Genomic DNA, 27,318 nt, shown 5'->3' on the forward strand with positions numbered 1-27,318 from the left:
CATTCAATCACACTTGAAAAGTTAGCTTGACCATTTGTTATGTATTATCAAGCAGTATGAGTTACCTTGAATGAAATATAATGGGTTGATTTTATCGAAATTTTGTCATTTATTAATATATTGTTTATTAATGAATTTTCATTTTGTTGTTTAGATATTTTGCAACGCCATCGCCATCAATTCATTTCGACACATTGCCTATTGACCGACACACTTTTGGAAGTAATTATTTGGAGCAGAAGTTGAAGCTAAAACTAAAAATGTTTGATGAGCATTCTGAAAAAATTGAGTCCATGCGATTTAGCACTGTTCAAGATTCAAACGTGATCTCACATTGAATTTCTCATTACCTCCCGTTTTTGTATATATGTCAAAGTCATTAGCATTAGCAACGTTGTTTCCGGATGAAAGCCATTTAGATGAAAGTGGTGAAGCCTTTGAAAGCAGAAGTTGTTCGTCCTTGGATGCTGTATCTTCTGAAAAAATTAATCACTGTCTCTCTTGTGGAAAAGACATTTCAAATTATACGGATGTGCAGTGTCAGCAGCATCTCAACAGGTAATTCGATTGAAATTTATTTACTTTACATACTGTACAACATTTTCTGTAATAAAGTTGTCTGGATTCAAAAGAAAAGAACGCCGCTTTTCAACAAGCTGAAGAGAAATGGAACCAAACTATAGATTGTCCATTGTGCAGTGAACCGCTACCTCCTGGACCAGTAAGTAGCGTTGATTCGGATTGCGGTGCATATAAAACAGACTGTAAATGTTTCGTTTCCTAATAACTAATAAAATTGGCTATATTTGAAATTAATCGTGTAATCTTTCTATGGATGTCATGGCAGTTGATTATAAAAAATTTCTTTAATGCATTTTAGAAATACTGAGAATATTGCTTTGTATCGTTGTTGTTGCTGCAGTGCATTTTATTTCATATTATACTGCCAATGAAATTAACAAAACTTTAAATTAGTTGTTTTTTTGTTGCGAATATTTTATACTTTTTTTATTTTAGTTTCGTCAAACTCACTTAAAACGTTGCGGCAACGCTCACAATTTGCCAGCATCCGAACTTTGTCGTCTAGTACAGATTCAAGAATCGATTGCTGATTCCAAAAAAAGAAGTGGTTTGCAGCATACCAAGTAGACAAGTGATTTCAGTGTTTTTTATTTGATTTTATTTTTTAATTTTAGGTTAAAAAAGCCAAATATTAATTCAGCTCAATTTCAAGCGAAGAAACGTGACAAACGAACTCCAAAAACGTGATTTAATTTTCAAAAATAATAATATTTCTTGATATATAATATAGTGTTTTTTTAGAGCATTTGACGAACAGATTCAGTTAGCTCAAGCAATTAGTCTTAGTCTTTCGGAAAGAAATTCACATGTTGAAATTGCAAAACCGCAAGCACGGCAATTTAAGCAGTAAGTTTCAATCTAAACGAAGCATAATTTTAGAACAGCAGAGATTGCATCCACAATATATATTTATTTAATTGTTAATCAATCAACTGAATATATGTTTTTATTTATTATACAGATCTCGCCTTCCGACAAAATTGCAGCTTACATCTGCTGAAGCTCAAATTGACTTATTAAAAGATCGTTTGGTCATTTTACTAAGTCGCAACGATTCCAACCTAAAGTGGACATTAGAAAATGACCGACCAGCTGAAGTAAACAGTTTGTAGCAGGATTTTTTTGTTCCCACTTCTAAGCAGAATTAAAATTTCAGTCGCTTTGGTGGTACGCAGATTCTGTTGATGTATACTGTGAGCCGAAAAAAATAAAAGACTCAGCTGCTGTTATGGTTTCTCAAAATATGGACGTGATTTGTGGCGTTGAAATGGAAAATTCCGATGATATTGAAGTAATTTGTCGTCGTTGTTGTTATTTTTAGCATTTTAATGATGATGATTGTTTGTTTGTTTGTTTTTTCAGCTTAAAAGAGATCCTGATCGTGAAATTAAATTATTTTCGGAAAAGCGTTTAGAAAATTTTTGTGCTGACATGCTGAATTTGTTGGAAAATTCCAAATTGGCCGATGTCACCATATTTTGTGGTGAAAATGATTCCAGCATTTTAATGGCGAATTCCATAATTTTACAAGTTCGATGTCCAACATTTTTTCAAGTAATATACGAACGTTGTTATCGTTATTTATTTTTCTTCTGTTATTTTCCCATTTAATGAGCTTAATTTTAATGAGAAGAATTTTAAATCGAATCAGTAATGAGTGTTTAGTCGGACAGTTGTTATTAATCCAATTATAAATGAAAACTATTTTATTTGCATATTTCTTGTGCAAATTTAAAATTAAATGACATCTTATTTTAAATGCTTTATCGATCTTGGAGCAGCTTTTTTTTTCTCATTATTATTTACAATTTTATTAACAAATTTTTGTAATGTATTCGAGTACTTTACGAATTATTCAGTGCAATTTCTAGTGCAAAAATCATTTTTGGTTATGTTCTACTTAAAAAAAAAGATAATTTTATTTTTGTTTTACATTGAAAATGCCAATTGTTTTTCATTTTTAAATTTTATTGTTCTAATTTCATCTAGATGGCAATTTTGGAAGAGGATAAGAAATACAGTATTTTTTGTCCAGATGTTTCGCGGGCTGTGATGGAATCATTTCTTCGATATTTATATTTTGCGGATGACGGGCTATTCCATTCCCAGTATTCCAAGGATCTTGTTGCCCTTTTAAATCGGTAAACAATAGTTGTTTTTTGTTCTTAAATTTAAATAAGCAAGCATGCTGTTTTTCAGGTTCAATCCTACAGGATGGGCCGAAGCGGTGAAGCAGTCGGCTAGCATGTGTTCAATTTTAACGAATTCGACGAATTTTATCGACAAAGAAGTGCAAACGGATTTTCCAACGTTTGAAAATTGTCGATGCAACAGTGAGTTGTTGCATTGTTTGTTTTTTTCTGCAATTATATTTATTTTTGCATTTGATGATAAAATTTTATTTCGAAGATGATCCAAGCAATAGTGGACAAAGCAGTATTCGTGAAACAGCGACTGTTGAAATGGAATATTCACTGGTCGATGATAACAACATCATGAATTCGACGAATTCACTTGTCAACAACAATTTAGCAGAGCAGAAATGTTCAGTTGTGCCAGTTGATGATGATTTGGGCAATACTGAAAGCGACTGCATGGAAATGATCGAATTTATCAACGATGAAGGATAGTATGAATTGTCTGTTTCTTATTTTTTTTAAATATATTCAAGATTGTTTAAAAAAATTATACCTTGATCTTCCTTTTTTTTGCTTTCAGTTTGCATAAAAATGTGACAACTCCGCGAAGTCGTGCACCGTCGTCTGGCACTCCACTTGCGAAAGTTGTGATATTGAAGAAAAATGAGCTTATTTCGGAAAAATATTTTCTAATTATTGCACAATTCTATTTAGGCTAGAAAGCGATTGATTGCCAAATATAATAAACTTCAAACTCCTGTAGTGAAGAATTTGTCAAGAGATGGCATTACTGTTTTAAAAATTGGCGATGTTACACCGGCTCCAAATTACACTACCATGCCAACGCCCCAAATACAGGCAATAATTTATCAGTTATTCGTTATATATATATATATATGCGATTTGCAATTGACTAGTGATTGTGCTTATTTTCTAGGAATCACTTCAACGATTTGGACTTCGGCCGCTGCCTAAACGAAAAGCTGTCAACGTATTGCAAAGAATTTACAACGAAACACATCCATGTAGGTGCATTTTTATTGAAATTTTGCAAATTATTCCGATTGATTGGTTGATTAATTCATTAATTTAGTTTTATTTGCATTTTTCGTTGCATTAGCATGCTTTTATGACCAAATGAATATGTATAAAATAAAATGTATATAACTATCTTATCAGTGATGTTTTTTTTATCAATCAATTCTGCTGCTTATTAATTACTTTATTTATGATCTGTTTTGTTTTTGTTTTGCGTGATTTCATTTTGAAAAATTTTAGTTATTAAATCAGACGGCTCTTATGAAGTAAAGCAAGAAGAGTGTGCATTTAATAAAAGGAAAAGAATGGATAAATCTCAGAAAACTGATCAACAGGCAAACACAGTTTGTAATACTCAGCTTTGTCGTACTGATGAAAACCAAATGTATGCAACTTTGTTCTGTTTTTTTTTTGTTTTGTTCTGCTTTTAATATACTTTGTCATATGAGTTGTTACATTTAGGCTATCTGATAAAGAAGTATTCTCATTGGAAGAATCATTTATTCCCAAAGAATGTGCAGATGACAATGTATTATTTTATTCATTTGTTTATTTGATGTGTTAATACGCAGCGCATTTTTAATGTGATCTTTTATCTTTTAAATAATTTATAATAAATTAATAAATGCATAAATTATAAATAAATTTAAAAATAACTACACAATAGGTTGATTTAGAAAATAATATATGAATTAAAAAGAATATTTATGAACGATCAATTAATTTAATGTATGCATTGCATTATGAATAATTTTAGGAAGAAAAAGATTTGCATCAAAATCTGACCGATGTGATCTCACAGGATTTAGTTCTTTATGAACAAATTCTTACCTATTCAGTGAGTAATATTTCTTTTTCTTCCAGTCTTTCTATAACATTTTATTCATATTAAAAATAGCTGATTTTACGAGCATTATCATTTCTGCATATAAGTAAATAAATAAGTAAATATTTATTTATTTATTTGTATAAATGGTATTGGTTGTTGTCCAGTAAGGCGATTTTGTAAAATGATACTAATAACGAAATGATTATTTTAAAAATCATTTACACTTTTTTTCATTTTAGCCTATTAATTTGAAAGAAACGCTGCAGCGTTTGAAGCAAAAAGGTGTGAAATGCTCACTGAACTCGTTGATGAATTATTTAGATGAGCAGGTGATTATTTTAAATATTATTAGCTTTTGTAAAATAATGTTTACTTTTCATTTAGTGTATTACTTTTGTAATGAAAGAAGGTACCGATTTCAATGCTTGAAAATGCTTCACCACGACGACTATAAATGGCATTTGAATATTTGGGTGTATTTGTTCAAATATTAAAATTGATTAATTTTCAATTAAATTGCTTTTTTGAGTGTGTAACTTTATGCATATTTTTAGAAAATGTCTACTTATGCTTTAAATCTGTTTAATTTTCTTCAAACGTCTTGTGATTGCAAAAAAGCACATGATTATTTCAGCTTTTCATGATGTACAGCAGTGTAATTTAAAATTTTAATGCACAGATATGAAAGCAGTTGTTTGGCTTTTAATAATTGGTTTTCCAACAGACTTATAACGAATTTTTAAATACTGATGTAATCTTTTTTTGTGTTTAGTCAGTATCCAATTGATCAATTCATTTCGTTGCTTATAGAATTTTTTCACTTTTTACGAAAGATTATGTTATTTTTGGCAGGCATTAATTGATGCTCAGTCTTATAAACTACTTTTAGACGTCCCTGTTCATTTTCAATCACAGCAACACAGTATAATGTGTTGCACAATAAGCTGCAGTTATTTATTATTATTATTGTTGTTAAAAAATGCTTGTATGTGTAGTATCAAGGTTGCTCATCACTTCACGAAAAATAAATTTGATGGTGATGGCATAGATTGATTTTACACTGAAACCGTTTAAATTTATTATCACAATAAAATTCCCAAAAGAAAATTTATTGCTGACTTCGTATTTTTGCTGTAGATTATTTCAATGTAAAAATTGTTAGCTAAAGCCTGTTCTTGTAATACGAATGCATCAGAAATGTGTAATTAGAAATTAAAAGAGTAGAAATTGCTACTTGAAATAAATAACAGTATTTTGTGATACACGATAAACGTTGTGGGAAATATTTGATTAGCAGTTTTTAGGTAAAATTTCATATTTTACGCCAAAATAGAATTTTTTCAAAATCCACTTTTCTCAACTTAGTAATTTTTTTAAATTTCGCGACGCTTATTCATGAGTTCTGCTTTTTTCAGTTCTTTTTTCTTGCGTTCCTTTGGGCTGTTGTTTTTTGATTTTATGTTTGCATTAACTAACGCAAGTTTCTAACACACTCAGATAATTTGTGAATGAAATTATTGAAATTTCTTGTTGATATTTTAAATTCATTTACGATTGAATTAATTTTATAATTAATTCTGTGATAATTAAATTTGTATCCATAATAATAATAATTTACAATTTGTTATTACTGTATATCGAGACATGCATATCATTGTTTACTGTATCAATTTATACTCAAAACGATTAAAATATTTGTAAAATATTGTTGCACGCTAAATTACGAAATTTTAGGTTCCTGGCATAAAATGCAGACGTGGTTGTCAGAAAAATGGATTTTCCAAAAGTACTTAAATTTTTTTTAATACAGCATTAATAAATTTAATTTTTTAAGTGTGCCTGCGAAGACTGGAAGTACGATGAAGAAAGCGCTGCTTTTCCTCATCAGCCTTGCGCGACATGGAATGAAATATTTTGCTCTACCATGTTTATCTGTCGCATTTTTTTTTGATTTTCGTATTGAAATGAATTTCAATATACAAAATGATGACCTTTAATGGCTTGGCATTGTTTCTGCTGTTAACTGCTGTTAATTTTTGTTTCACAGTTGTTTTCATTGATAGAATGTTCTAGAACTTTTTATGTTCTTTGATCATTATAACTTGTCAGATTTTTCTATATTGCTCGACGCTACATTTTCATTCTGTTCATTTCAAATTGAAATATTCAAAACTTGAAAATTTGAATAAATTTGGAATTTTATTTTGTAAGTGGGCTGTTTCTTTTTTAGTAGAATATTTGTTTATGTATATTAATTTGCTTTATCTGAAATATGTAATATTAGTCTTCTATATTTAATATTTCTGTGAAATTACAAAACATGTTGAAAAGATTGATAAGCTGTTTTTGTTTCTTTTGTTTTTTAAAATCAATCTAACTTGCTAGTATAAATGAATCTTTGTAGTCATTCCAACATGGCGACAAGCTATTTTCTTTTAAATACTACTGCATACATTTGAATGTGCTTTACGATTTTTAAAAAATGTTGGGCTGGTTCAATGAAGGCTACTGTTTTTCTATTGGTTGAGGTTTTCATTGATTTATTCGTTCATCATGATTTCAGTATGGTTCGATCTGCCATAATTATTTTTTATTGGCTTCTATGATTCGAGATTCCATTAGCCAACAATATCTAATATTTCATTGTCAAGTTGTGAGTGGCTGCAATATTTGAGACTTTAAAATCTTTTTAACCTGCATAACTTTAAGTGAAGTTTTTGATAGTTTGAAATTTTTATTAAAATTGCTATTCTATTTTGTCAAGGTTTGTCATTCATTGTGATTAACTGTGATTAGATGACGGAGTTTGTTGATTTACGCTCGATTGTGCATGTGGGGCAATGGAGTGTGGCTAGTCAGAATTTTATCTGGCGGAAAAGAAAATATACAATACACTAGCGAAAGAGAAGAACGGTATTATCTTTAAATGCTACATTTATAAAGTCTGATACAGCATGCAATTTTATATTCTGAAAAATAAGCCCTCACATATTTGATATGCAAAAATTAGCATAAACTCCTCAAAGTTGTCATGCTTTGGATATATTTCATCCATCAAACCAGCATAAACCATGAAAGCAAGATCTGGAAATGGCATAATTTGATGCATTATGCAGATGCAAACGGTCTTTCACGGAAAGCAGCATTCAAAAGTGCAAAAGTGCACAAGAACACTGCAGTTTTCATAAAATTCAGTCACTTTAACTATGGAAGTTTCAGTTAATTTTTGAAAACGTGCATAAATAATTTGATCCCAGTAGATTCAGTTTTTTTATCGTTAAGCATCTAATGCAGAATATAAACATGGAAATACTTTATTACGTAATAACGGACACTTCTTACAGATTTATAATAATAAAATCTTAATTACCTATAAAGAAATAATTAAAACTAACATTCATTTCAAATTCATATTATAAAAATGAAGTAAAACAGCAGAATCTCTTGATTCCACAGCTTTTTTTAAGTAACAAAACTAATTATGAAAATCAACAATGATGAACACTGCCACTTAATGAAAATCATTCAAACTGGTACATCTTTCAAAGCTTTAAACATGAATTTCATTAAACAACAGAATGAATGAATTTTCAATTTTAATTTTTCACAGAAATAAATAATAAATGACAAAACAGAATTAACAAAAAAAAACAATGCACTGATTTGCCAAGAAAAACAAATCAAACGATGTTAACATTAAATAGACCATATCAGAGCAACTTTTAACGTGGTGTACAGAACAGGGTATCATAATATTTAATAACTACAAATACATGCCGGGCAGTATAGAACAATGCATATTAGTGATGGAATCATCGTTTACACACGTTTTCAAATGAACAGAATAAAAACAGTTTACACTTCACCCCAAATAAATGTCTATAACATGCACGCTTAGTTTGCACTATGTTATAGTAATACTTTTACAAATAGCAGTTGTTGTGTATTGAATTAATATAATCCAAAATTATTGCGAATGTAACTTGATCATCTTCTATTACTTCATATACTGTAGCACATAGACAACATAGTTAGTTAGTTACGAATATACATAGCGTGTGTGTGAAGTTCAAGTTAGTGTGTCGAATAAACAATTACCGTTTTCTACCGAGTTTTGATCATGGCAGAAACACAACACGTTCTGGCGACGAGGATGGGATCGCTCAGACTGGGCCACATCGAAGAATTCGATACATCAAATCCTAAGGAATGGAATTCCTACGCGTCTCGTTTGATGTTCTATTTGGAAGCTAATAAGGTCTCAGCCGACGCTGATAAACGTGCAGTCCTGCTTAGCTCTTGTGGTTCAGCGCTTTTTAAGCTTGTGGAATCCCTGTTATCTCCTGCCAAGCCGGTAGAAAGATCGTTCGATGAAATTATAAATGTCTTGAACGACCATTTTGCGCCTCAGCCTTCTGAAATTGTTAATCGACACATTTTTTATCAGCGTAAGCAACAGCCTGGCGAAACGGTTGCTGAATTCATCGCAGATTTGCGCCGATTGGCTCAAGGTTGTAACTTCGTCGATCTCGAAACGATGTTGCGCGATCGTTTGGTATGTGGCCTGAGAGATGAAGCTGTGCAACTGCGATTATTTGCGAAGAAAGTTTTGACATTCCAAATGGCTCAGGAAGAAGCCCTGTCCGCCGAAGCTGCATGTAAGCATGTTTGTGAAATTCGCGCTGTCAACGTCGATTCATCAGCACCGAATATTCATCACATGTCAAGCAAACGTCAAACTTATAAGCAAGCTAATGTGTGTGCCAGTTGTGGAGGACAGCACAATCGAGCGTTTTGTCGCTTCAAGAATGCTGTTTGCCGGTGTTGTCAAAAAGCTGGTCACATTGAACGCGTGTGTAGACCTAAACAAAGGCGCTCCAAGCCTCAGGCTAAAGCAAGTGCTATCTCAGTAGCTGACACGCATCAATCTTATTTGCTGAATTGTATTACTTGTCGATCTACAGCATCCCTTCGCTCACTCAAGCTAAGCGTTTTCCTTAGCATTGGAGGTAAACGTTGTCAGTTAGAAGTTGATTCAGGATCTGACGTGACAATCATTTCTGAGCAAACTTTCGAAGATTTACGGAACAACCAACCAGACCACCGCGGACTCGCAGAAAACCAAAGTGGATGGAGGACTACGTTATTTAATGGGGAAGGGGTGTTGTGTATTAAATTAATATAATCCAAAATTGTTGCGAATGTAACTTGATTACCTTCTATTTTTCACATACTGTAGCACATAGACAACATAGTCAGTGAGTTACGAATATAGATAGCGTGTGTGTGATTGCAAGTTAGTGTGTCGAATAAACAATTACCATTTTCTACCGAGTTTTGATCATGGCAGAAACACAGCAGCAGTATTGTATGCTCATTTCAAAACATTTAAACACCCTTAAGTACCACTGTTGCCATTTGACAATATGTTCAAAATTTAAATGAAAGACAATAACAAATTCAAATTTCAAAAGACATGCTGAAGTTGATTATATAATTTAATTTGTGAGCCGAAAAAAATTATTTGAGCGAAAATAAAATTTTCACCGCGAAAGGAAATATTTCAAAAAAGATATTAACCACTAGTTTACAAAAATGGACAATTTTATGTGATCTTAGAACACTCTGAGACATTTGCAGGTAGTTTTCTTTCCACTGCAATGACCATGCATATTTAGAAAGCAGCATTTTCTAATGAATATGGCACGAATGTTGCCAAGTATCACAACTGCCTTATCTGAGGCAAATCAAATAAAACAAAACAAATCCATGTACAGTTGAAAAATAATAAGTACGGTGGAAGTCTGATTATCTGAACACTCGGCTTTTGAGGGTCTTTCGGATAATCGGATTTTCGGATAATCAAACGTTTTCAATTTTTCAAAATGTATTTACGTAATTGAAGCGTTTATAGCTGTTATTCTCAAATAAACGCGGAAAAGTAGACATTCTGTTCATTATGCGACGTTATTTACCCTTTACTCGCTTAAATTGCATGAACATTTATTAACACAGCACTCTCACTGTCAGCAGACAACTTTTAGCCGTGAATTTCAAGCTCGCGTATGTCATGCCGACTCTTGAAGTTTGTTAGGCAACCTGAACTGGCTACAAAATTATCAATACCTAGCATATTACTGAAAGCTAGAGCATTCTCTTGCACGTTTCTGGAGGAACCACATGTATATTGCTGAATCAAGCGCGCTATTTGACGCTTTTTTCATCAATTTTCGTGAAGAACAGCTACTCGAAGAATCCATGTGCAACACAAAATCAGTTAGCTGACGTCGACTGCGATAGATGTCTGAAACTGTGAACAGACCCACACCAAAACTCTCAGCGATTTTCCTGAGCAATTCACCCCTCTCCAATAGTATACACACTTCTGTCTTTTGCTTTAAACTCAAAACTTTTCTCTTTCTCGTGGTAGACATACCGGACATAAAAATTAGCCAACAACAGAATGTTACAGCATTAATGAAATGCAGGTTGTCCTACTGGAAGTGTTCAGATAATCAAATAACGGATAATCGGAGTTTCAGTGTATTCATTCTTCTTTCATATTTGTATCCCTTTACTTACTTATTTGATTGTTTACAAAACTACTCATTCAGCTTTTGCAGATACAAGTATATTTGAAACTTGCATTAAATTTATAATTATTAATTTATTATGAAAAAATTAGCATTTAAGAAAATATTTGATTTTAAGAAATGCATACTAAAGCATGATCTACATGATGAGATTTACGTTGCGGCACAGCAGGTATTCTTTGATATCAGTTTTATTGATAACCAAAAATTAGTAAAACAAAAATAAAATGATATGGACCGCCGGGGTATCGATCCCCGTGCCTCTCGCATGCAAAGCGAGCGCTCTACCATTTGAGCTAGCGGCCCTGGTTGTTAAGCAATAATTTTTAAAATTAGTTCTCATCTTAATATGATAATTTCTCCATACTCTCTCTTTATAAATTTGAAATGATTTGCCATCACATTTTACACAATTTTCAAAACTAGTAGAAACTGTTCACTAATGTTCACATATCATTGAATCAATTAAAGTAACCTTAATGCTGTTTACTATCTAACATTCTATATTATAAAGCATTTAATTCTATGCTAAAACCTTTTCAATTCAAAGCAATACTTTCAAGGTAAGAACAATGCACTTGCATCTGAACTTTAATTTCACAACAAATATTTTACTTGTTCACACAAAAAAACAATTTGAGCATTTCATATACTTTACTAATGCCAGCTTCAAGCTAACTTCATCAACCCTACAGAGCGAATGGCTTGCAACTCCGCCAGTTTCATATTCATTTCTACAACCTTGAAATTCGCTTTGTTGATGGATTTCTCCGTTCTTCGCTTCTAAATCAAATAAATGTACAAACTGATCTAGTAATTTAAATTTGATACTTTTCGTTCCAGCTTCACAATCTGCTTCCTGAGACGCTTCTCTTCAGTCGTCTCATGCCGTTTACGAACATTTGATGCAGCCAATAAAACAGCTTCAACTTTTTTACGCTTTCTCAGTTGCCCATATACCTCATCGCCAGATTCTTTCGATTTCATTGACTCTATAGGAAGACCACGTTTCTTGTCCAATATAATTGGTCCTTTGCATTCTTTAGGTATACCAATCACTGTCGGGTGATTGTACAGACTTGATTTCAAACCTAAAATATTAAAGAAATTAACTATTTAATTATAGAAAAATTTTCGATTTTACTCAAAACTGATTCGCAGTCCCAACGTGGCTTCTTCTGCTCATCCTCTATTAACACTGTTCGCTCTTTTTCATCATAATTTAAATAATCCAATGTTTTACGTTTAATTTCTTCTTTTTCTTTTTCATCAACATCACTGTAATGATATAAAACATCATTTTATAAATTAAAAAAAGCTTTTCAACTGATTGCTACTAAAATTACTATTCTTTTTTCTCTTCAATTGTTTCCAAAGTGCCATTATAAATATTTCGCGGAATTGAGCTTAACATTAAGTCATCTTTCTCGCTTTCTTCGCTTTCGTCGCATTCATCCTCTTCAATTTCATCTTTATATTGTTTATTTAAGAGCTAAACTCGCAGCAAAAAATGCAATATTACAAATAAAAATGAAAAAAACATTTAAAATTCATACCACTTCAAAACGTTTATCCAACTCTTTTAAATCAGCACTACGGCGCATCGCTGATGATGACATTGAAAAACATGACAATTTAGAACGAACATCTTCAACAATCGTATCATCGTCACCGTCATCAGACCATTGCCTTTTATAATGTCTTTCAGTAAAATCCATTTTCGGACCAAAACATCCATATTCAGCGTGTGAATCATCTATTTTCTCATCTTCAGGTAAATTAGCTTTCATAAAAAAATCATCCTCTAACTGCAACTCTGGATCGTCGAAATCAAAATCGCCTTCCAATGCGGCAACAATATCAGGATCAAGTTCAGGGTGTGGTCCTACAAAATATCAAATTAATAAAAAAACAAACACACCAAACTAAAACCATACCTGGTTGCGGTGCCGCCTGGTTCAATATGCCAACTTTCAGTTCTGCACTGCAACATCCAAGCAAAGACGATGGAATAACAATCATACCATCCTAAAATACATATCATAACCAAGGAATATAATCTAAATTTTTAATCGAATGCTTAGAAATAAAAAGATCATAATTTTGCATAAATTCGAATTTCACATATCACATTTAAATGCGAACCAACATTTTCCAGAACATCACGTTATTAATATGTTTATATTTAACTGCTTTAATACAAACACTTTAATGAAAAAAATCAAAGCAAAATAGCATCTCAATCAATCTTTAAAGCAGTTACTAGTATCATTAAACAAACAGACAAGTAAACTAAAAATCAACACAATTTCACCTATTCAACTTAGTCAAATGCAAAGACAAACTAAACAAACTATTCTTACTTCTACATTCTTCTCATCTGCGGGATAAACGCGATATCGTTCAGCAGACAAATCAAGTTTTGTCAGCTCATTTGTATCCTTCAAATGCTGAAGATAATCATAATCGTCGTCAAAGAATATTCCATATTTCTTTTGCTCTTTCAATCTATCAGCTTCAGATAAGGTATTAGATTGAACACCTGATGCAGCTGCGCTTGAAGACGGCTCATTTTCGGGAATCAAGACATATGGACTAGCATCTGTAGAAATAAGTGGATCTTTCTGACTTCGATGTCCTAAAGTGAAAATTACCGCAGTTTTCTTATTTATGAACGGCTTTTTCTTACGACCCATTGTTCAAGGTCTCATACCGTTCAATAAGGATATATCAAAGTCTGTGACGACTCATTAAGTTACTGTAACTGTAAAAGTTCAATTTTCATACTGTAAAATTTTTTACTCTTTATTATAACATTCTTTACTATTACTGTCATTAATGTGCGAATTTCAAATTTATAATGTTAAATAATTTTCAGATACATCCATTTTCAATACTTATAATACAATTGATTAGGCAATCTCCATTTCACATTTTTGTCGAATGTAATGAAGTGGAACTTGAACATGAGTTGCGAACGCAGATATGATGCAGATAAGAATTACGAAAATTTTTTAATTTATCATTTATTTACGATTCCCATTGACAAATTCTTTCATATTAGCAGGAGAAAAATGTGAATGGAAAGCAAATATTGACAAAATTTATAAGTTGTCATTCACAGTGTTCCAAGATGATCTTTCACTTGCTGCTTGGACAGTCGACGAAAACCATGCTTATCACAAACACCGATTTCAACGTTATCTTCGTTCATAGCCACGTCAAAACTTTCTTTTAAACTTAAAAGTGCCGTATGAATAGCATCATCTTGTTCCAACGTTTTGGAATACCTCAAAAATTATTGAAATGCAAAACGAATGATAAAAAAATAAATTCTAAATACCGCTTTTCAAGAAATGTTCTCGCGTTTACATAATTTTTCCCAAGAGCGGTTGCTTTCCATGCAAAATATGCACCCTGATGATCATTTAAATTCACATTAAAAATTACAAATCACACAAAAAATTCTAAACAAAACAGAAGCATCAAATACTTACCGATGGATCGGACTGCCATAGATGCGGTTTTCCATTATCATATCCTGCAATTAATAAAGAAATGCCATATGGTCGAACACCCCTAAAGTGCGCAAATGATATTTCAATATTTGAAGTAAATTTGCCTTTACCCAGATTGAGTGTACTGCTGCATTAAAACAGCGACGCGTTGAACAAGCTGTATGGTGGGAATTGGTTCACCGTATAAAAGACGATATTCTTGAGCCTCCTTCCTCGCCTTTTTTACAAGCACACTTAAAAATTTTGTCAGTCTTAAATTAATGCGAAGATCACATTCCACTTAAAAGAAATTTACCGAAAATCAGGACCCATACCACTATAAACCATTCCTATATGTGGAGCAATTTCTTCAATTTTGTGAATGCAATGCTCTTCATATAGGATAGATTTCATTTTATTTTCAGATGCGAGAACAACACTGTCTTTTGCTATAATCATATAAATAAATAAATATACTAAATTATTTTTTTTAGTAAAAATTGAAACTTATATAACAAATTTATAATAATAATGTAAAGTATATTTCATATGGAAATAAATATTACCATTTATACCGACAGCTGCAGAACCACTCGATACAGCAGCTAAAGCGTATTCAATCTGAACGAGTTTTCCAGATGGACTGAATGTAGTCAACGAAAAACTGTAACGTTCACTCATTTTCCGAAAACCGTACAAAAATAAACAATTACAGAATTCTGATAGTAAAAGATTGAAATGAACTCAAAAGTAGCGTTTCAATATTTTACGCTCCTACAATTCACTTCACAATATACTGTAAATAAAAATTTTCAGGCAATAACATACAAAATATAATAATAATTATTATAATATAACATACAAATTGATAAATAAAAAATATGATAATTTATATTATGTGAATTTTTACATTAATGCTATTTAGTATTTTGAATATTTTACTTAATCATCACAATCTGTAATTTGTTTGTTAAATTATTGTACATTTGTAAATTAATCTGGAATGGCTAAAAAAGTTATTGACATTTCTCGAATTCGTGGTTGTTTACTTGGAGCATTGGCAGGGGATTGTTTGGGTAGAAAATTTGAAGGCAGCACTTTCAACTTCACAGATAAAAATGATAGCGAAAAATACAGGCAAGATGTGCTGAATTACGTTGAAGAATGCTTTTCGAGTAGGGATCACCAATTTTATTAGCTTTTCTTTTTTTAAAATTTTTCTGAAACAGTTGTCGGTCCAAAGGAAAGGCTGAAATACACCGATGACACTGCCATGGCTCGTGTAGTTGCTGCAACATTGGTTGATAAGAATTATTTTGACGCGAAAGCCATGGCAAAAGGGTGAGATTTGTTCGTTTGTTATATTTTTTTGAATTTTGAAAGGATCGTTTAATGCATTTGAACACCTTTGAATGCAGCTTTGTAGAAACTTATTTTTCTGAGAAATGTAACCGTGGCTACGGTGGCAGTATTTCTCAAGTGTTCAAAAAATTGCGTGATTCCGATTTCGACGACGTATTTCTGCCAGCTGAATTTCAGTTCGATGCAAAAGGAAGTTATGGAAATGGTGGTGCAATGAGAGTTGCTCCGGTGGCGTTGTACTTCAGCAACGATTTAGAAGCTGCACTACACGTATGCTTGTATTTCGTTTGTTTGTAGTTTATGCTTACATAGGGGGAAGTACATCAGGTAGCAAAAGAACAATGCCGAATTACTCATTCAAATCCAGATGCAATTATGGGGGCAGTATTAATTGCTTTTGCAGTTTACCAAGCCTGCCACGCTGAACAAAGTTTAAGCCAGTCGGAATGGATAGCCGATTTGCTAAAATTTATTCAACAAAAATGTGCTGATATTTATCCGAACACGTAAGAAAATTAACTGCACATGATATTCGTTTTTAGTTTGAATTTATTTGAAGAAACTTATTTAGTTTTGCAAATAATAATTAATATGTTAATTATATAGAAGGTTGAATTTTCAGAAGATATGACGAAATTATTAGTTAATTAAATTTGTTCATTTACAATCTGTTTAAATTGACTTAAATTTTTCTTATAATTTCGAATGATTTTATAGTTTATTTATTTTATAAATAACAATAAGCAGTTATTAATTGATAACGCAATAAAATGAGAAAAATGATTGCATCTGGTGTGTAAAGGCAATTGTTAGTTGGAAGTTTGAATGATACTGATATATTTGTTTCATTTGTACGATTATAATTTTTAGCAGTACTACTAAAAATCCTTATTATGAAAAATTGTCATTGTTTTCAAATCTGATTAAGAATGATTCGCCAAGAGCAGAAGTTTCAACATTACTTGGTATAGATATTATTTTTAATATTTTTTAGACAATGTGATTTAATGTAGGTAATGGGATAGCTGCTTTGGATTCGGTTCCTGCAGCGTTGTTTTCTTTCATCAAATGCATAAAGCCTTTTGGCGAAATTTCAGTAATTTGTTTTCTTCTGTTTCAATTTCATACCTTTGCAAGTGATTTAATTTTAATAGATGAGCAATCCACTGCAAAGAACCATAGCTTATGCAATTTCTCTCAGTGGCGACACCGACACTATTGCAACAATGGCTGGTGCTATAGCTGGTGCTTTGTATGGTGATGTTCACATTCCTGATGCTTTGTACTATGCAATGGAAGGTATTTTTTAATTCTTCACCTGTTTTTTCTAATTAATAATTATACAAATATAAATATAATAAAATACTTTGAAACTATTAAAACATTCAAATGAAGGTTACTGAAAAAATTAAGCTGCTTGTTGATTAGCTATTTTATAAATCATGTGAAATTTCTGTGAAATTTTATTTGTTGTAGGATCCGAATTTTATTCTAAAATTGCGTTGAAAATGCATCGCTTTTTGCAAGGTTAGTAAACTGATGTCAGAGGTGTTTTGGATGAGAAAATTTGATTAGTGGTTGCTTCTGGTTGTCATTGAAAATAAATTGTCTTTTTTCTATAAAATGCATTGCAATCTTGCAGTTTTAATCTCAAATAAATGAGAATCAACTTTCCGCATGGTCGAAAATTGGAGAGATCAAAAGCAATTGCTACAGAATTTAAATAAATGGCAGGCTTTCGAAGAAAGCATGCTACCTAGCTTCGAAAGCTTGCTTTCAAACCAAAACATGTTGAACTGCTTAACATTATATTCACAAAGTCACATGACAACAGAACCACTCAAAGTAAACAACACGTCCGAATAAATGGAAAGAAATGCAATCGCAAGAACAATTCTGCTTTCAGGTAGAAATTCTTCACAATAAAGCATGAACATTGTTAAGCATCTGCATAGCAATGAGAATTCAATTTCAAAACAAACGATTTTATTGCCGGTAGAGAAGATGAAAGATGATACTTGTTGTTGAATGCTTTGCCGTGTTAATTTTTCATCATTGCTATTTTCTCCGAAAAATAAGCAACTACTATTAGCATCGTTTTTCATTTCAAGAAAAACTATAACATATCAGTTGGACTGAAATATTACCATCACCGACACATCACAAACTAATCATTCAGAATTTAAACGGGAGCGAGAAAATAGTGTCAAGTTCACATGCTACAGGCACAAAACAGTGCTGAAATACTTTTAGACAAGCTAAATACAGGCATGATAAGTTATAATACAAGTCAGAATGATTTTCTTTTTTTACCTTAAATTTTTATATGTCCATATTTTTTAAGTAATTATCTAAAATGATGTTGACATAGGATTCTCGCGAAACATTTAATAGCGTAAGTAAATGCTATTAATGATAGTAAAGTGTAACTACAAATTCCATATAGCTATTGATGCAAACTTTAAGAAAATGAAAGTATAACACATTAAAATGCATAAAAATGAACGAAAAGGAATTGAAAATGCTTAACATTCTTAAAGTATATAACAAAGAATTGTTTTTGATTTTTATTGAACTTTGGATGGGAGCGAATAAACTCTACAATGAAAAGTATTTAAAATTTAACCTTAATTATCATATCTTACAGAATGTAAATACAGTCATGTTTCATTTTGCAGTAAATGCAATTGCAAAGTGAATTGAGTACGTCGAGCATTTTGAAATGTTTTGCAGTTTGTTCTGTATCTTTTTTGTTGACTGTTTGAAAAAGTGTTCAAACAGTTTGTCCCTGCTGCGTACATCACAGTTATGCAAATTTTTAATCAAAAAATTTTGAAAATTTGAATTATTCATTTTTTGGAAATATTCATAAATATAACGAAAAGTAAAAATTATTTTTTAGTTTATGCAATACTGAGTAAAAAAAAATATGCAAAACAAATGAACAATGAATTGACAGTCAGCATAATCACTTTGTCATTGGTTGACTAGGTTAATGAAAAGTAGGATACTCCATGATGGGCAAACTGTTTAAAAATAATAAGATACCGTAACTTTTAAATTAAAGTTTTAAGCTTGCTTACTTTATATACATTGATACAATTTTTTCACAAGAATATGAAATGTTGTAAATAAAACTGAGTTTATTTCATGTCAATAGGCATTAATATACTTTTCATTTTTAAAGCAATGTTGAAAATTAAAACAAAGTTCAACATCAGCATATAATTTTTGTGATAGTTATATACAGTAAATAACATAAATTTACTCAATTACATAATTCCTGTCTGCATTTGAAAACAGCTGTAACGACTAGTAAATTCTTGGTTTTATTTCAATACACAAAACACGCTAGTTAGAAAGCAGACTGATAAATTTACGTTTACCATGTCAATTATATTTTGTAATGCAATCAATGTGGTACAGTTTTTTAAATAAATACATTTACTGTACTGTCATATCTAAAACAATATGACATGAGTCTTTATCGCACTGTTCCACAAAAATGGTTCATGGAACTAATGCCCATCATAGCTGTCATAAATATTTAGATGTCTTTTGAATTAAAAATAGATAGTAATGTTTAAAAAATAAATTATTTAAAATTTCTAAAGATTGTATTATATTTAAAAATTTATGCAAAACTTATTTATTGTACTTGCACATCTGTAAAGTAATACAGTGCTATTTTTCTGTTGCTTTATGTTAGTTATTCGTTCACGTTTACAGCAAATTAGTTACTTTTGAACATGTTCTCTGGAGTGAAAATTTGTACACTTGATAGTAACTTAAAATGGTCAAGCGAACAAAAGCTGGAATCATTAACAATTGACCAGGAGAAAATGATGTATCTAGTGCACGAATCGGGTATTCCTTTCTTTCTTTACACTGTTATTACACATTTTCAGAATGCTACTTTCGAGTATATTACATTTTATTGACCTAACATTTTTATTTAAGAGATGTGCGAATCCAGTATAATGTTGGTAAACTTCGATCATATGCTCATTAAAGAGCAGTGCATCCTTTTGAACCTGAAGAATGATAACACAGCTATGATGCTAACGTTTTCTTCAAGCGAGGGTATTTGTGCATTCATATGTATGGTGGATTGGCAGTTTTGATAGATTTATTGCGGAATATTTTGTTCCTAATTGTAATCATGTGTACTGATATGAATAAGAACAGTTGTTATCAAGCATGTAGAGAGATGTGAAATTACTTGATGACTATGATATCATTAATTTTTGAAATATTGGATATAACACTTCAGATAAAAATGAGTTAATATGTTGATGAGTTCTATTTATTTATTTTTACTTATAGACGCTCAAGATTTCATAAAATTGCTGAGTAATGCATCCAAGTCAGAAGTAGTCGATAGTGGATTGTCTCGTTTTGATCAGCGAACAGAAGAAGCTTCTGCATCCAGTTACTTTCAGGTAATCGCATACAAGTGCATCGTTCTTATCGTATCATGATTCTTTTACTGTTAAAGTTTTATGGATGTTTGGCACAACAGCAAAACATGATGCAGGACTTCATTCGAACCTCGACTTATCAGCGAGCAGTTCTTGCGAACTTGGACGATTTTAAAGACAAGGTGTTGGTTCTCAAAATTTTCTAATAATAAATTAGTCCCGTTTTAGGTTGTTTTGGACGTAGGTGCTGGATCAGGAATTTTATCTTTTTTTGCCGTCCAAGCAGAAGCAAAAACTGTTTACGCTATTGAAGCTAGCAGTATGGCAGTGCATTGTGAAGTGTGTGAAATGAAATATTATCAATTAGTATTGGTGTTTTTGAATAAGAGGGATGTTAATTCTTCGTTTGTTGTAGACTCTTACGAAGAGTAACGGATATGAAGATCGCATAAAAGTTATTGCTGAGAAAGTTGAGAATGCTGTTCTTCCTGAGTTAGTGGATACTATCATATCTGAACCAATGGGTTGTATGCTGTTAAATGAAAGAATGTTAGAATCGTTTGTGCACGCGCGGAAATTTTTGAAGCCAGGAGGTACTGTATAGAATGGCGTCTTTCTTTCTATTCTTTTTGATATCGCATGATTTTAAGGGAAAATGTATCCAACTATTGGTGATTTGCACTTTGCGCCATTCTCCGATGAGATTCTTTATGCCGAAACTTGCGCAAAGGCTAATTTTTGGTATGTTTATTACATTAATTTTGAAAACGTTATTTAACATTACCATTTTTGCTCAGGGCCCAAGATCATTTCCATGGCATTAATCTATCCGCTTTAAAAACTCAGGGATTTTTAGAATTTTTCCGTCAACCAATTGTGGTATGTATAGAGTAAAATTTCTTATTTTTTAGTTTATGATGTGTAATTTAACATGACTTTCTGTTTTAATATACTTTTTGTGCACATACTTCACTTAAATATTTTTACGATTTGACCCGGTTTTCTTTGTTTATTTCCTACAGTATTTGTAAAAACTGAGCAAGTAATATTGATTGTTAATGTAAATTGTTGAATAATATTCTTGTTAAATATTCAAGTATAGAGCTTTAAATTGCATAATTAGATTTTGTAAATGTCTTAAAAAATCCTGAAATTCAAATCCATTGCTAAAATGTCGAATGCAAGTCTGAATTTTTTGTTTGAATTTTCATGATTTTGATTTTTAGGATACATTTCACTGCGGAATCTTGATGGCGCACGGATTGAAGTATACTATTGATTTTTCTACGTGCGCGGAAGAATCTTTTCAGCGTATTGAAATACCATTTGATTTTGAAATGAAGCGAACTTGCTTTGTTCATGGAATGGCTTTTTGGTTTGATGTCGCTTTTATTGGTACCAAGTATGTCGATTTCTTATTTTGTAGAGTGGATTGTTATTCTAAATATGTTTTTTTCTTTAGCTCGACTGTATGGCTGTCCACCTCACCATCGGAGCCGTTGACTCATTGGTACCAAGTTCGATGTCAGATTATGCATCCACTGTTTTGCAAAATTGATTCTCATTTAACGGGAACTGTAATATTTGTGGCAAACAAACGTCAGAGCTATGATATTGAATTAACAATGTCTTGCGATGGAAAGTCAACGACAAATGTGCTAGATTTGAAATATCCATTTTTTCGCTACAACGGCCAACCTGTGCAGCCACCACCAGGTAATCAGAACATCTCGCCAACAGATGCTTATTGGTCTATGGTTCGTCAACAGCCAACTACAAGTATGTTTTGAAAAATAGCATTACCAGGTTGTTGTTTTGTTATGTTTTCTGCATTTTAAATTTTTTCGAAATTTTAGGTGAACAGCACTTTGCTGTAAATGGCAATGGCGCGATCGTTGGAGTCGACGTGAACGATCCGCAAAGTATGGCCCAAAATGCTGTCAATGCATGGAATGCAGGTGAGTACTTAATGAGTTGAACATTGAAATAATAATTTGTAAAGTACAATACATTTAGCTGGTGCTTCAACTTCGTCATTCTCGGACTCGGCAGTAATTAATTTGTTTTTGAATTAAATAAAAATTGAAATTGAAATAAATGTTTTAAATAGTTTTCTGCGGCGGGCTATAATCACCTTGGCGGCCCTGGTTATGTCGGAACTGTGTACGATTCGTCTTTAATGTTTTATCCTGAGGAAGAAAATTCGATTCAAGTGGCAGATTACAGCATGTCGCGCGGATGAGGCATAGCGAATGGAAAAAACGGCATCCTGACCGAGCCGTTCTGTGTTTTATTTCTTCTACCTTTTAATTTTTGGAATTATATTTGGCATACATTATACATTTTACATACTGAATTCTTTGCAAGCTGCTTTTATGGCATTTTTCAGTTGCGTAAAAAGTCATTAATTAAACGTACATTCGATTTCAGCATTCCAATAAATTTATTAAATGTACAACTGTAATTTTTTTAATTATTTTTGTTTTTTATTTGTATTACTGTGCTGATAAGCGTGAAAATGTATGAAATGTTTTAAATTGAATCTTAATTTAAGACGACAATTTGTGCCTCAAAAGTCCCAAATGCACTAGCAACAACACACTGGCCGCTTTTCACCACTAAAAGCATCAGTTTAGCCTAAATGATCAAATAATAATTTGTGAAAATATGAAAATTAGTTGTGTTTAAAAATTAATAATGTTAAAATGATGACCAGATTTCAGTTGACATTTTGGCAAATATGTACATACATTTAATGAAAAAATAGTAAAACTATTTTTTGTGGATGTATTGTTTATTAATATATTAACATCTTAAATCTTATTTCATGTATTATTATGTATAAATCATGTGTTATAAATAATTTGTAATAGCACTTTTTTCTTTCATTTATATTTCCAATAATACTTGATCATCATGTTACCGTATTTTCCAATTATCTAAATTTTTACATGCTGTCCTCTATAAGTGTTTTACAATGCCTATAATACTGATGTTTATAAATATAAAGTGTACATTCCCGAGCTTTATCATCTTCAAAATTAGTAATAATGCTATAAGTAGTATTTAAACAAAATATTGTAATTAGTAATTAAACAGTTACGCTAGAAAGATTAGTGTTTGTGTTTTACTTTATTGTAACATTGTTAACATGTAATAAGAAGATGCGAAAAGTTTTATAATCCAACTAAATTTGTGCAGTTTTTATTTGTGCATTTTTAGCTAAGATGGAAGTTTCTTTCTTACAAGGTGCACCACCTCGCAATTGGATAGATTTCATTTTAGTGCCAAATGATGTGCATAAATGTGTAGAAGAAGCAATTGCCGCAAATTCAGGTACAGCATTTAACGTTATTTTATGCTGCAATGTTGCTCTTGCATACGACAAACTTTATGTTACAAAGTTTATCATATTCTGAGTAGTTGTTTTTAAATATTTCTAATATACGATGTACATTTATGAAATACAGCTTTTACAATTATAATGAAAGATTTATTCTTTAGTTGTATCTGTTTATTTAGTCTATTCCCATTGTTGACATCAAAGGCACGCCGCTCTACATTTGATAGATCTTAAATTTCATTAGTTTACACTCCAGTTAAATTTCATTAGTTGTTGTTGTGATGAATTTTATTCGTTGTCGCCAACCTAACTTTTACTGGTTGTCATTGTAATGCGTACTATTTGTCAAATTTTGGTTTCTTTTTAATGGTCAGTTTTCTGATATTCGAAGCTTACTATTTTTATTCTATTTATATTAAGAAATTACTATTTAATGGTATTTATTTAATGAAACTAATTATAATTAATTATTTAAATGAAATTGAGTAATATGGTGTATCCATCAGGAACCTTTTTGACTAATAATGGCAGTAACTTCTTCATTTGTTCACTTTTTATTCTATTCCCCTCAGCCTGTTTTATCCTGTATTCTGAAAATATCCTGAAATATATTTTGGAATGTCCCCAATATTTCTTCTGTTTACCGGTATGTTTCAGTTTATATGCCCTTCCTTCAAAAACAAGGGACATTTCACCGCAATAAATTTTTACTACTGAAAATTATATGTAACTTCATCGAATTAAATAATAAATTAATTGAAAGGAAACGTTTTAACAAGGTCTTTAAAATGCTGAACAATACACACGCAGTAAACTGAGTCAGTTTAGCTCAAAGTAAAGCAAATTTCTTAGATCTGATCAGCAGTTGCATGAATGTAATTAACTATACCCACAATGAAACCGCAAGAAAATTTAAGTTACGCTGTTTGTTTAATTCAAATTCTTACACAAAGAAGCAATTCATGCAAAATTAAAGTTGCTTTATTTAAACAAGTTGTTTACTTTTATTTTGAATAGTTATTTTCTAATTTTAGATGAAGTTTTGGTAAACTTAGGCCATGACATTGCACAGCAGATATCTAATGCAGAGAAAAAACTTGCCGATTCTTCTAGTACTGACGGTACGACTATTCATAATCATTATTTCAATATTATAATCTCATTTGCAGTGAAGCGATTATACGGTTATATAATAATACTTAATTGAATGTTTCAAATGAAAAATATTGTTGTAAATATAAATAATGTAAATGCTAATTATTTATGTTAAATGTAATGAAAATAAATAAATAAATATATATATAGAATGATAAAAGGTTAAATTTCTGGTAAATCGTTAAATAATTTTCTGGTAAATAAATTTTTATTTTAAGAAGTGAAGTCTACCCAGCATGTAAAAATAGGCAAGCTAACAATGTTTGGCGTCATACTTTGCAGTCACTGGAATTGGAATTTTAAATTGATTCATCACAAGTAACACAAGTTTGATTTCAATTTTTGGAATTGCCATTTTTTAACGCAGACTGAATAATATTTAAAAAAAAAATTTTTTTTATTCTTAGAATTGGATATGGAACCGTTCGACCGGCAGTTTTTCAACTGTTTTCAGCAACGTGGAACAGCGAATGTGTGCCTGAGATGTTTGCGGAAAATTTGTTGGAAAAAGCCGAAAATGGATTGCAATTCGGTTCGGCAATTTTGTTTGCCAGATGGTCAGTTTTGATCTTTGTTATTTTGTAAATAATATATTTTCATATTAGTTAATATTTGACAAATTGTTAAATTATGTGCATATTGTTCAGGAGAACGTTGCTTTTTTGTTTGTCAGTTTTTATTGTAATTATTATGCGTTTAGGATTCTCCACTGCATCACTTTCAAACAGCGTTCAGAGCAGTGGAAAATGCCATTGAATGTGTAAGGAAAGTTTTCATTGAAAACATTTAAATTGAACTGAATTTATATAGCATATGTTAATAATTTTTTCCTTTAGCACCGATGAAAGTGCTCCATCTTCTCATGCTTATCCAGATTCTATTGATCAGGTAGGTAAATATGAATTTTCAATTGTACTACTGAAGCGGAAAAAAATATATGTTGGAATATTTTTAGCTTGACGGCTTTTTACCCGGTGCATTGCAGTTGCTTACGAAAGTGTGCGAGGAGAAGAAATTCGACAAAGAATATCTGATAACTACAGCACGTTACATTGAATTTGAACAGTCGGAAAAAATGTCAGTACATTATAATAACTCGTCATGTTCTCCAGTAGATTTCAATTATCTTCACGTCCAAGTAAAATTACTGAATGAGAAATTGAATCGGATAGGGAAAAACTGATGAAGATAATTCTTAATTGTTATTAATTTAGATATTATTCGACTTTGGCGCTTATTATTTTTCATTGAAACAATTCGACCTTGCTAGAAAATATTTTACACTGTTGATTTCCGATATTTCCAGAATCAAGGTATAGATAGTGTTTGTTTCTTGATTGATTATTTATCCAAATAAATAAATATATTATGATGATGGTATTAAAAAAAATTGTTTCCCCACTCACCATTCAGCCGGATCCGTTGAAACATTGTTACACGAAATTTGGAGAAATTCAAGGCTTTTGTACTGCTTTGAAATTGAATTGTCCAGGTGTGGTGGTTGTGAAGCGAAACGAAATGGACGAAATATTGAATCAAATTCCAACTGAGCAGGTTGTTTTCCAGTGTTTCTCTTCTCCAAATTAATTAATCAATTAATCAACTTCATCAGACTGCTGCGTATTTTTTGGATGCAAATGCGACGAAAGGAGTTTCTCTTGCTGAACGTTACTCTGTCGAAGAACGTGCAGCGACAGAGAAGTGAGCATTTATGGAATATTTAAATTTATAATTGGAATTAAAAAAAAATCTTCTTTTTAATTATAACTTTCAGCGTATTCACCGTCTACGCGCAGCTGCATTCGGCGAATATGTTGCACTTGTTGGCCAACGATGTGCAATTGTACTGTTCAAATAGTGAATTGCAGTTCTTCGATCGACCAGAAAATGTGGCAATATTTTGTCTTGTTAAGTTATTTAAAATTTTCTTTCTTTGTTTGTTTTTAATTGAAATGCATATTTCATTTCAAGGTATTGAAAAAGTATATTGGAAACAAGAAATTGTTGCCTATCACACTGAGAAACGGGCTGAAGTAAGAAAAACTACAGTTTTTTTTCACAAGGTCTCTCGGTTGGGAATAAAAATGAAATTTGCATTTCTTTTTTTTTGAGGTACATTTGTGAACACGTTCCGGCGTTGTACGAATCGTTGAGCAACTGCGGCATGTTGAGTCTGCTGCCGGAGATGAAGATCAAGAAGGAGCAGAAGAGCGCCATTGCAATGGTCGATGATGATGACGATGACGATGACAGCGATGACAATGATGATGATGACGACGACGACGAGGACGGCGACGACGATGATGATGATGATGACGACGACGAAGTGGACGACGATGATGATGATACTATGATGATGA

The 27,318-nt window shown here is 31.6% G+C and overlaps 6 protein-coding genes and 1 non-coding gene across 7 annotated transcripts; 3 read left to right on the forward strand and 4 right to left on the reverse strand.

The window, feature by feature from the left end:
- The first annotated feature begins 367 nt into the window (after positions 1–367).
- Positions 368–5,016, forward strand: Tsp_01912 (conserved hypothetical protein). Its single transcript, XM_003377676.1, has 19 exons — positions 368–558; positions 616–775; positions 1,018–1,145; positions 1,197–1,265; positions 1,324–1,428; positions 1,544–1,679; positions 1,739–1,873; positions 1,945–2,136; positions 2,572–2,723; positions 2,782–2,915; positions 2,992–3,211; positions 3,301–3,364; positions 3,435–3,592; positions 3,658–3,749; positions 4,011–4,143; positions 4,221–4,287; positions 4,516–4,596; positions 4,827–4,916; positions 4,972–5,016. Exons 1-19 carry the CDS (start codon positions 368–370, stop codon positions 5,014–5,016), a joined length of 2,352 nt encoding a protein of 783 aa, XP_003377724.1.
- A 3,724-nt stretch (positions 5,017–8,740) lies between these two features.
- Positions 8,741–9,772, forward strand: Tsp_01911 (hypothetical protein). Its single transcript, XM_003377677.1, has one exon. It carries the CDS (start codon positions 8,741–8,743, stop codon positions 9,770–9,772), a length of 1,032 nt encoding a protein of 343 aa, XP_003377725.1.
- A 949-nt stretch (positions 9,773–10,721) lies between these two features.
- On the reverse strand, positions 10,722–11,030 carry Tsp_01910 (jerky protein). Its single transcript, XM_003377678.1, has one exon. The coding sequence runs from the start codon at positions 11,028–11,030 to the stop codon at positions 10,722–10,724; it is 309 nt and encodes a 102-aa protein (XP_003377726.1).
- A 383-nt stretch (positions 11,031–11,413) lies between these two features.
- Positions 11,414–11,486, reverse strand: Tsp_01909. Its single transcript has one exon. It is a non-coding gene; the product is annotated as a tRNA-Ala (tRNA).
- Positions 11,487–11,849: 363 nt separating this feature from the next.
- Positions 11,850–13,876, reverse strand: Tsp_01908 (protein LTV1-like protein). The gene is made up of 7 exons (XM_003377679.1): positions 13,544–13,876; positions 13,118–13,208; positions 12,737–13,065; positions 12,593–12,672; positions 12,325–12,458; positions 12,012–12,220; positions 11,850–11,963 (listed from the first exon to the last, which is right to left on the reverse strand). The coding sequence occupies exons 1-7, from the start codon at positions 13,874–13,876 to the stop codon at positions 11,850–11,852; spliced, it is 1,290 nt and encodes a 429-aa protein (XP_003377727.1).
- Positions 13,877–14,298: 422 nt separating this feature from the next.
- On the reverse strand, positions 14,299–15,445 carry Tsp_01907 (proteasome subunit alpha type-2-A). Its single transcript, XM_003377680.1, has 6 exons — positions 15,244–15,445; positions 14,994–15,126; positions 14,809–14,931; positions 14,678–14,759; positions 14,524–14,597; positions 14,299–14,470 (listed from the first exon to the last, which is right to left on the reverse strand). Exons 1-6 carry the CDS (start codon positions 15,356–15,358, stop codon positions 14,299–14,301), a joined length of 699 nt encoding a protein of 232 aa, XP_003377728.1. The 5' UTR covers positions 15,359–15,445.
- A 235-nt stretch (positions 15,446–15,680) lies between these two features.
- Positions 15,681–26,991, forward strand: Tsp_01906 (histone-arginine methyltransferase CARM1; the record flags this gene model as incomplete). The annotated part of the gene is made up of 22 exons (XM_003377681.1): positions 15,681–15,852; positions 15,907–16,018; positions 16,096–16,309; positions 17,194–17,338; positions 17,516–17,566; positions 20,000–20,122; positions 20,366–20,481; positions 20,689–20,799; positions 20,876–21,053; positions 21,111–21,201; positions 21,258–21,339; positions 21,687–21,862; positions 21,923–22,239; positions 22,317–22,418; positions 24,838–24,924; positions 25,413–25,515; positions 25,795–25,846; positions 25,914–26,096; positions 26,173–26,271; positions 26,372–26,512; positions 26,571–26,659; positions 26,733–26,991. Coding segments are annotated over exons 1-22 (3,003 nt in total), but the record flags the coding sequence as incomplete, so codon positions are not given.
- Between the last annotated feature and the right edge of the window lie 327 nt (positions 26,992–27,318).

This window comes from Trichinella spiralis, assembly GCF_000181795.1.
Source record: "Trichinella spiralis strain ISS 195 chromosome Unknown Scfld4, whole genome shotgun sequence".
In the NCBI taxonomy this organism is placed as follows: domain Eukaryota; kingdom Metazoa; phylum Nematoda; class Enoplea; order Trichinellida; family Trichinellidae; genus Trichinella; species Trichinella spiralis.